Genomic DNA, 10,247 nt, shown 5'->3' on the forward strand with positions numbered 1-10,247 from the left:
CAGACGTGCCCGGGTTGCTTTGGCTACTCCATCCATATTTTAGTTTCAGTTCCCTAGCTTTCGAGTTTTCCCAAAGATCTTAAAATGCTATGCAGGCCCATATAAATATACTCGTGGCTGGCCCACCGTACCCATTTTGGGATGGTGGACCAGCAACATTAATCTTGTGGGCCATCATCATGAGTTCAGACCAGGGTAGAACTTACCCTTAAAAGCTAGCCATCATGGGGAGGGTGCCCAAGTCTTTATAAGCCCATCCACATCTATTTCACTCTTCAAATGTAAGATTGTTGCTTTTGCGTGCAACCCCCAACAATCTCCCCCCTCCACGCAAAAGCAACATGAATAATCTCACCCCTCCACGCGGCGGCAAGTGGGAACTATGAGATCTTCTCCAAGGGAATTTCACCGTCCTCGAAGGTACATCGAGGTCCCAAGTCTTTTTAAGCTCATCCACATCTATTCACTCTTCCAATGTGGGATCTTTGCGCTTTTGCATGGAAACCCCAACAATCTCCCCCTCGACGCATAAGCAATGTGGGAATTACGAGAACTTCTCCGAAGAAATTTCACTGTCCTCGACGATACATCAAGGTTACTGAGATCTTCCTCAAGAGATTTTCTCCATCCTTGAGGGTACACAGGGGTTACCATGCCCTTGCTCTGATACCTGGGTAGAACTCACCCTTGAAAGCTAGTCGTTAAGAGGAGGGTGCCCAAGTCTTTATAAGCCCATCAACGTATATTCACACTTCCAATGTGAGATCTTTTCCTTTCCGTGGAACTCCCAACAACATGGAAATCTCTCCATTCAATTATGGCTCAAGGTGTCCAATAGGTCGTGCTGGCCCTCGGACCGCCCTACCCGGCACGACGTGCGCCATGTCGGCACGCCAATATTTGCTATAGTGGTGTTTTAGGTGCGGCATCGCCGCTAACCCAAAGCTCGCGTTGGGCTGGCACGGTGGCACAACAAGCACGGTTAAATGCTAATATATACCGTCAAATTTTACTCAATTTAATTGTCCTATCAAAATTTTTATTAAAAAAGTGGGCCAAGCCGCCTGAGAAGTGGGCTGTGAGCCGTGTCTATGTCCCAGAATTCATGGGCCGTGCTGACCTGGCCCGTCAGAGAATCGTTTTGTATCGTGCGTCGGCTGGGCTGTTTTGTGGGCGTGCCGACCCTTTCTACACCTTTGAATTATGGCGATGGGATGATGCCAACAACGGTCAAATTTTGTTGAAGAGAGAACAAAAAGGGAGAATGAGTGCTCGCAAGAGTGGAGGCCCACAAGAATAAGAGCTAACCCAGGCATAAAACGGGGCAAATATATCACACATGGAAAAAACATGATTCGAATTAGGCTTTAACGTATATGTCACGTGTTTCCCACCATTTGACCTCTCTCTCTCTCTCTCTCTCTCTCTCTCTCTCTCCACACACACAACAGGAACAGTTGGTGGGCCCAAAGAAACCATTGGTGGAATGGTGGGCCCATCTTTGAACAACTTAGTCCCTGCCCATACCCCACCATAGGATATTCCAAACCGTCCATTTGATAGGTCATAAACGTAAATAGGTTGCGTCCCAAAATATCATTTCCATAGGCTGATCCTAGCCCTCCGATCTAAATAAAAACTACATCTTATGCAACCTCTATAGATTGTAGGGTTGTGATCATCCTATGGAAATGATTTTTTGGGCACAACCTATTTACATTGTGGCCCATCAAATGAATGGTTTGGATCATCCTATGGAGTTGGTCGTGCAGTAACATTAAGGCCCGTCCACAACATAGGATGATCCAAGCCGTCCATAGTTTGGATAATCCTATGGAGTTGGTCGTACATTAAGGCCCCACCGATATTTTTCAAATTGAGGCGTACCGTCCACAACATAGGATGATCCAAGTCGTCCATGGTTTGGATCATCCTATGGTGTTGTTCGGACAGTAACATTAAGGGCCAATTTAGGCCCCACCCATATTTTTGAAAATGAAGTAGACCGTCCAAACCATAGGATGTTCTGAGCCGTGCATTTGATGTGCCATAACGTAAATGGGTTGTGCCACAAAAATCATTTGCATAGGATGATCGATCATAACCCTCCAATCTATAGAGGTTTCCATAATAAGCAATTTCTCTTTATATCTGAGGGCTAGGATCATCATATGGAAATGGGTTTTTTGGGACACAACGTATTTACGATGTGGCCTATCAAATGGACCGCTTGGATCATCCTACACTGTCATAGTGGGTTGGATTTGGGCATAAGGAGGAGAATTTTTTGGGCCCATCTACTTTTCCTGTTGTGGGAGAGAGAGAGAGAGAGAGAGAGAGCTACGTCATTAAAAAAAAAAAGAGGGGGGTGGGGGTGGGGGAGGGGGAGGGGCGGCGTAATATAACCTCCGTTTAGAGTTAAAGACTTAAAGCCTAACTTTTAGCATTAGGCGCCGTGGCGTTGGGGGGGCGGTGGGAAATATCAGCGCCCAACTTTTTTCAAAGACTCTTCTTTTGACTTGGTCAACCTTGCAAATCACGCACCTGAACGGCACCTTCAGTGATACTTTCGTAATTCTCTATCAATAGAAACCTATTCAAAAATAACTACCGAGGAAACTACCACCTAAGTTCTCTTTTACTTCCCGTCACCTTCCTCCTCTCTATTATTTATACATACGATGAACCCTTCCCATTCAATCTAATCTTCCAACAGAAAAACTATAGAAGAGATGGAGAATTCATGTTGTTTAGAAATCACGGTCATCTCTGCAGAGAAGCTAACAATCGCTGGCCGTTGGATCAAGAAGAACGCATTCGTGACAGTCCGAACGGACTCCCACAATTACCGATCGACGAGCGTGGACCGCCACGGTGGCAGCTTCCCATCATGGAACGAGAAGCTACAGCTGGCATTGCCGGTTTCCGTTAAGTCATTCTCCGTCGACGTCAATTGTAAGACGGCTTCCGGTGGTTTAACTATGGTGGGAACGGCGAATATTCCGGTATCCGATATTTTGGGAGATTACGTGCCGGCTTACTATCTTCACTTCCTTAGTTATCGTTTGAGAGGACGGGACGGAGAGCGTAACGGTATAGTTAATTTGGCGGTTCGGTTGGTGGGCCCAGAATGCAGGGATGGTCTAACGGTGAAGCCGATGTGGACGCCTTCGTTACCGGTATCGGCCAGAAAAATGAATTGTGGCAGTGGGGTTGGTGTTGGGATCCCTGTGGCATATGCGGGGTACTGATTTTAGTTAATTAGGAGAAGTGATTGGTGTGGAGAAAGAAATTATATATATTCTTTGGTTTATTTTCGTTTTTCGTTTTATCTCTGTTAATGGATAGCTGATAACGCTTCAAATAAATAGAAAAGGTTCGCATAAATTGAAAAGGGCGCAACCGAGTTTTTCTTTTCTTCTTCTTCTTCTTCTTCTTCTTCTTCATGGGTTATGTATTTTGCTCTAATAGGGCTCTGTTTGTTGACATTTTATATGGTGGACGGCCGTGCTAGCATGAGCAGCCCATAAATACAGTGGGGCTCACATTGTCAAGGTGATCCAAACCGTTCCTTTTATGGGCCCTTACGAAAATAGGGTGTGCCAATAAAATCTTCCCCATATGATGACCTAACCCTCTGATCCGTGGATGATTCTATATTGTGCCGTCAATATTAAACCTCAACAAATGAGTGAGTTAGGATGAGAACGGAGACGGCTTTCTGGGCAGACCCTGTCTAAGGCATGGCCCACCGAATGAACGTTTTGGATAACTTAAACGTTAATACAAACAAGTCTTCTCACAACTTTCCTCTCCTGAGGCTTTTTTCCACGTCAACATGGTGGGGTCATAGAGATCTTTAGACGGTACCCAGATGTAAGGAAACTGCTATTACCACCCTTATTTCTATTTCTTAGCACCCTTTTTGTGTCTTTAGCTAGAAATAAAAAATATCAATAACAAGGTATATCGTCTGGCCGTTGGATATTTACAAAATATTTTAATTTATTTTTTAAAAATGATTTATTCAAAAAAGATTTTATATGATTACTGATGCAGTCCAAAAAATCGGAGGCAAAGTAGATAAAATAAAGAAGAAAATGGCCCTTCAATCATCCACTTCCATCGCCGTCGAATGAGATGAGATTTACTTCAATCTGGTTGAAGTCAGCTTTCTCAGAGCGAAACTGAAGACTACTCCTGCTGGCACTAAAATGTTCTTGAATAAGAAAACTCCTTAACACTGTAAATGGGGATGTGAGAATATATATTGAATCTACAATCCATTTGCTCTATATACAACACACAAACACAGACAAGATTACAATATTGCAAGCGGCCTATTTAGTAATAAATCGTAGATGGGATTACTACTAGGGCTGCAACTCAAGCCAGGTTTTACCCAACCCGCATCGACCCGACCCGAAAATAGCCTGGGTTGGGTTCAGGTTTCATGGGTTTCGGTCGAGCCGGGTTGAGCATTCAAAAGCCCGCATGAATCTCGGGTCGAGCCGGGTTTGAAGGGGCCCAACCCGACCCGACCCGACCTGAGTTACATAAGTTATAGTATGTAAGTTTTTTTCTATTGTTAGTTAAAAGTTAAAAGTGAAAACCTACGCACCCACTGTTATTGTATGTGAGTGTAATTTCTGCTTCTATGAGTTGAGTTGATTCAAGTGTTTGATTCAGCATTGTTTGATTGTAATTACAACATTGTTTGATTACAACATTGTTTGATTCAAGTGTAATGTGAGTGTAATTACATTATTGTTTGATTCAAGTGTAATGTGAGTGTAATTTCTGCTTCTATGAGTTGAGCTGCCTTGCCAAATAAGAATTTTCCTTAAAAAATTGCGTCAACGTGAAAAAACCCGACCCGACCTGACCTGAGATTTATCATGGGTAGGGCCGGGTTTGGGAATCATGGGTTTTCCGAAAAAAAAACCCGACCCGAGATATTTCTCGGGTAGGGTTGGGTTCTCCAAAACCCGACCCGCCCGACCCGAGTTGCAGCCCTAATTACTACCAATACAGCAAGGTCTATTTAGGGATGACTACAAATATAGCAAGGCCTATTTCGGAATGAATCCTAAATGTGATAGGCTACAAATAAGGCAAGTGTCCTCTTCTAACAATTTTAAGATCCAAAACCATTTAGGAAAAGAGTCCTAGATAGAATGGATCACATGGAAGCAACAATCAGAAACGAGAAAGTGTGGAACTCATCATATTCCCCCTCAAGTTGGAGCATGAAGATCTCGAACGCCCAACTTGGAAAGCAAATTGTGAAATTGATCACGTCCGAGGGCCTTAGTGAGGATATCAACAAATTGGAACCGAGAAGGAACATAGGCGATGGAAAGAACACCAGACTATAGATGCTCCCGTACAATATCGTGACAATCAATATCAATAAGTTCGGTGCATACATGAAAGAAGATAACTTGAACCAATCCTATTCTATTTTTACATAAAGGTAGGGTGCAAGTTGGATTGGGCTCATCCCGAACCTGACGGATTCAACCTAATTTTGGCTCTGGTTTGGTTGGCATTTCCTTGGGTTAGGTTGGGTTGGGTTAGGGTTGGAAAAGCCAACCCGATTTAATTTCGGGTTGGGTTAGGGTTGAGGCCTTGGCAACCCGACCCAATCCAACCAACCCGAACCCGACCTCCGTCCTCATATTTTATCGAGATTTTATTTGGGTTATTGTATTTTTTGTTTGTCCCAAGGTGAACCCAAACCAAACATGATCCCGATTTCGGGTTAGATGGATTTGGGTTAGGATTGAGAGATTTAGAGGCGGGTAGGGCTAGGGTTGGCCTCAACCTGCTCCAACCCGACCTGAGTTGCACCCCTAATTAGATGGACCTTCTATTTATGATAATATCCCTCTAAATTAACCACAAGGAAAACACTTTGAAAATGGGATTCCGTTTGGAAAATAAAAACAGGATTGAAATGACCGTTGATTAGACCCTTTTTAATGTGTATTTATTGCTTTTATGGGGCTTTGAACTCCCTCCATTTGTCTTTTAGTGGATGTGGCTCCACCAGTTGATGCCCCTTTTTTTACCAAAACTGAATCCTGTTTCCATTTTCTTTCAATTCGTGTAAAGAAAAATAATTCTTTCAGAAACGTTTTTCTTGCAGTCCAAACAGGACCTTAGAATCGTCCAATAAGGTGGAAAATTACACGCATCCATCATATAAGAACTTTAAGGCCTTATACGGTTGAGATTATAATAACTGATGGTGACACCCAAAACCGTTTACTGGACTCAAAATTAATGCAATTTGAATCCAATAATATGTTTGAGGACTCACCATCGGTTGTCATAATCTCAAACAAACAGGGCTACATGTTGCTCGCCTCTCGCCCACCGTACCCATTTCGGGAGGCCGGCCAGGAACATTAATGTTTCGGGCCATCATCACGATATAAAAATCTGTCCGTTCAATTATTATCTGCCATGATCTTAACGGTCAAATTTTGTCGAAGAAAGCTAACAAAAACCCAGGAAGTGGAAAAAAATTGATCCCAAGCAGCTCAAAAGTAGGAAGGAACCAAAATTTTAGAAGACTCCTTTGACTTGGTCAACCTTTCCAAAACACGCACCTCAACGGGACCTTCAGTGGTACTTTCGTAATTCTCTATTAATAGAAACCATGCAAAAATAACTACCGAAGAAACTACCACCCGGTTTCTCCTTTCGTACCCCTCACCTCGCTCTTGATTATTTATAAATATGATGAACCCTTGCTCTTCTATCTAATGACTAATCTTCCAACAGAAAAAATAAAGACGAGATCGAGAAATCACATTGTTTAGAAATCACGGTCATCTCTGCAGAGGAGCAGAGGAGCTGACGATCGCTGGCTGTTGGATCAAGAAGAATGCATTCGTGACCGTCCGAATGGACTCCGCCAATCACCGTTCAACGAGCATGAACCGCCACAGTGGCAGCTTCCTATCATAGAACGAGAAACTACAGCTAGCATTGCCGGATTCCGTTAAGTTCGATGTAAATTGTAAGACGGCTTCCGGTAATTCAACTAGGGTGGGAACGGCCAACATCCCGGTATCCCATATTTTGGGAGATTCCGTGCCGGCTTACTATCTTCACTTCCTTAGTTATCGTTTGAGAGGACGAAATGGAGAGCATAACGGTATCGTCAATTTGCCAGTTCGGTTGGTGGGGGTGATCCAATGGTGAAGCCTATGTGGACCCGACGTTAAAAAACAACGGTGGCGGTAGGGTTGCGGTTGGGATCCCTGTGGCATACCAGGATACAGATTGTAGTTAATTTAGGAGAAATAAATTGTAAATATTCTTGGATTTATTTTCGTTTTTCGTTTTAGGCCCCAATGGGTTTCTATCTTCTTTAATATGAGAATATGAAATCTACTCATATGAGAACGTTGATTGGGTGTGTGGTAGATTAGGCAATTTGGTTACATTAGAAACTAAGATATATTTAGTACTTAGTATTTCTGTCTTTATCACTATGGGAGCCGTTTTTTTCCGTATTTGCGCAGGACGACAAGGGATCACCACAATCGGGTTTTCTGGGGGTGTAATTTGATCTGCGTATCTTGCGAACTCCGGACTGTATTCCTAATTTCACAAGTTAGTGAAACTCAAAGTCGCCACCTAGGTTAGGACCTAGGACCCGAGTCTATTCTTCCAAGGAAATGAGAAAAGTTTAAAATTCAGCCTTAATGAGTTTTTATAAGGAAAATGTCATAAATAGGAAATGATTACGAAATGTGTTGTTTAAAGAAAGAGGTTATAGGTAGGTTTATGGGTAGGAATAGATTTGAAATAGATTCAGTAAGTGAGAACAAAAAGGTTGAGATGAACAAATTTAATTAGAGAAGAAATTTTAGCCTTAGCCAATTAAATTGACACTTCACATGTACCCTTTACAAGTTTACTTTCCGATTGATACATAGAGCTTCACGTCTCATTCTACACTTAAATTATAAGGCAAGTGATAGTAACTTTCATATTTATGATTTCCAAGAATGAAATCGTAGTTATAATTATGTTTTTTGTTATTCTTGTTGCCTCTTACATACGATATTATATTGTTGAAGTTGATATCATGCTCGTAATTGAAATTGTTGAAAATAAATGGAGCTTGTTAAAAGCTAACCATGCAGGTGCAAGAGAGGCAAAAAGCCTTCATTGTAAAAAAGGAAAGAGGTACGTTTAAAAAGCATGATTGCATGTATGGTAATATTGGGAGGGAGGCCCAAAAAAGGAGACCCCCTTAGAGCCAACCTTGGGCATAGCGCCAAAAGCCACCCCGACTGAGAGCGTACGACCTCGGGCTGGTGATGCATATTCGGGTGGGTCCGTACAGGGTGACCCAAAGAAAATCCTAGAAATGATTACACTTCATTAGGAAGTGAAAAATCCTTGATGGTCAGTGATTGACGGCCAGACTAGAAAGCCACAGCTAGGCCACCAGCCACCGTAAAATGAGAAAGAAAATGGGATTTTGCCGTATGATCACTAGGGATAAATGACTGCATTTGTGATTAATTCATGCATTTGCATGTTTCTTTTCCATATTACTTCATAATTGGAATAACTATTTAGCCTGTTTTTTATTTAGTTTCACTTTTTATATTATTGTTGTTGCAATGACTAAGCATGAGAAAACTGTTATAATGCGACTTGTATTTTTGGTCGACTCTTACTATGCGAGCCACTAAATGATTGTGCTTAGCGTTCGCTGACCCTAATACCTCTACAGGTTTCGAGAAAAGCGAGGAAGGAGCCTTTGCAGATGAACAAACCTAGAACAATCACGGGATTGGGGAGCATAGTCGTAGAGTTTGAGTTGGTATTGGAAAAGACGATTCCGTCACATCCCGTAGTAGTAGATGATTCTTTTATTTTTAAGAAATGAAGTTTTGTAACTTTTCAGTCTCATGGAATTAATATAGTGAGTTTTATGTTGTTCCTCTTGTAGTGTGTCAGCTTGTTTCCCTTTTTATGGTAGCGATTCGGGTTCTGGAATTTGGGAAAAAAATTCATGTCTAAAACTTTGCCCCAAATCCGGATCGTTACATTGAGTGGGCGATCCTTGTAAAGGCGACATGGCCGAAGTCTATTTCGGCCGTATTTGGCTCGCATTTTTTCACTGGTGATTTAATGGGTCACGGACGATGGAATATTTGGCTGCTGGCATCAATTTTCATATGGCTATGTTGAAGAAGGGATGTTTCTGATGCCTAATCTTATTGAGGCTAGAAGGATGATGATTGGTTTGGCATGAATAATTTCACGGAAACATCCTTTGAAGGGGGGCAACTTCGACTAGAGATTGGATTCGACTGAATTTGAGAGACCCGAAAAATAGAATTCCAGACAAAACACCACATGGCAAAGAATCTACTTTTTGCCACTGGATATTTGGCTTTGTTTCCATCAATAGTCTCGGATGAGGGAAGATTTGTGGCGATTTGAACCTTCAGCCAACTCAACGGGTAGATGTTGTGATGTTTCAAAAACGGCATTAGGGACAACGATCGTTCTTCTTTGTAATCCTCCACTCTGATACCACTGAAGGATAACAGAGATAAAGAAATGTGTAAATGCAAAATGGAAATGAAGATGGGAGGATGAAGAGGAAAGGTGTTACGTGCCTAATTTTGCCATAACACAAATAAACGAAAAAAAAAAATAGAAATGAGGGGGAGAGAGGTTGATTCGAGGCAACCGGACCTCCTAACGGCTCAATTCGAGAGGACCCCTTACTCTCCTAAACAAAGTTTCCTTTGTTGTAAATTTTCTCTTTTTCACCCATTTCATTGAAATAAAGAACTTAATACGTGACAAAGGTACTTACACATGAGCTACCCATTTTCCCAAGACCAACACCCACTACCCCAAAACCCATAAGCCATAACTAAATAAAAACTACAGCCATAACTAAACAAAAACTACATTCTAACCCACCCCACATACATCATAAGAAAATGCACATAACATTCCTCCCCCTTAAAACAAACTTGTCAACAAGGTTCAATTTGTTAGAGAAAATTATTATTCGTCCGGGATCACAAATCTTAATGGTCACGATCAATATAACCTCGCCATCAAAATTCGATGCAATCAAACTCAAACAGAAATATAATCTTTCATGACACCGCATCGAAATAATGGAATAATCGAATGGTTGGAAAAAAGCAATAAGATTCTTGGTAGAACGTTCAACAAAACTATCTTTGTCG

The 10,247-nt window shown here is 41.9% G+C and overlaps 1 protein-coding gene across 1 annotated transcript; it reads left to right on the forward strand.

The window, feature by feature from the left end:
- The first annotated feature begins 2,732 nt into the window (after window positions 1-2,732).
- LOC143883102 (BON1-associated protein 2-like) lies at window positions 2,733-3,251 on the forward strand. Its single transcript, XM_077386464.1, has one exon. The coding sequence runs from the start codon at window positions 2,733-2,735 to the stop codon at window positions 3,249-3,251; it is 519 nt and encodes a 172-aa protein (XP_077242579.1).
- Window positions 3,252-10,247: the final 6,996 nt, after the last annotated feature.

The sequence above is a fragment of the Tasmannia lanceolata genome, unplaced genomic scaffold (assembly GCF_043159265.1).
Source record: "Tasmannia lanceolata isolate RefF3 unplaced genomic scaffold, GAP_Taslan_0.1 ptg000008l, whole genome shotgun sequence".
Classification (NCBI taxonomy): domain Eukaryota; kingdom Viridiplantae; phylum Streptophyta; class Magnoliopsida; order Canellales; family Winteraceae; genus Tasmannia; species Tasmannia lanceolata.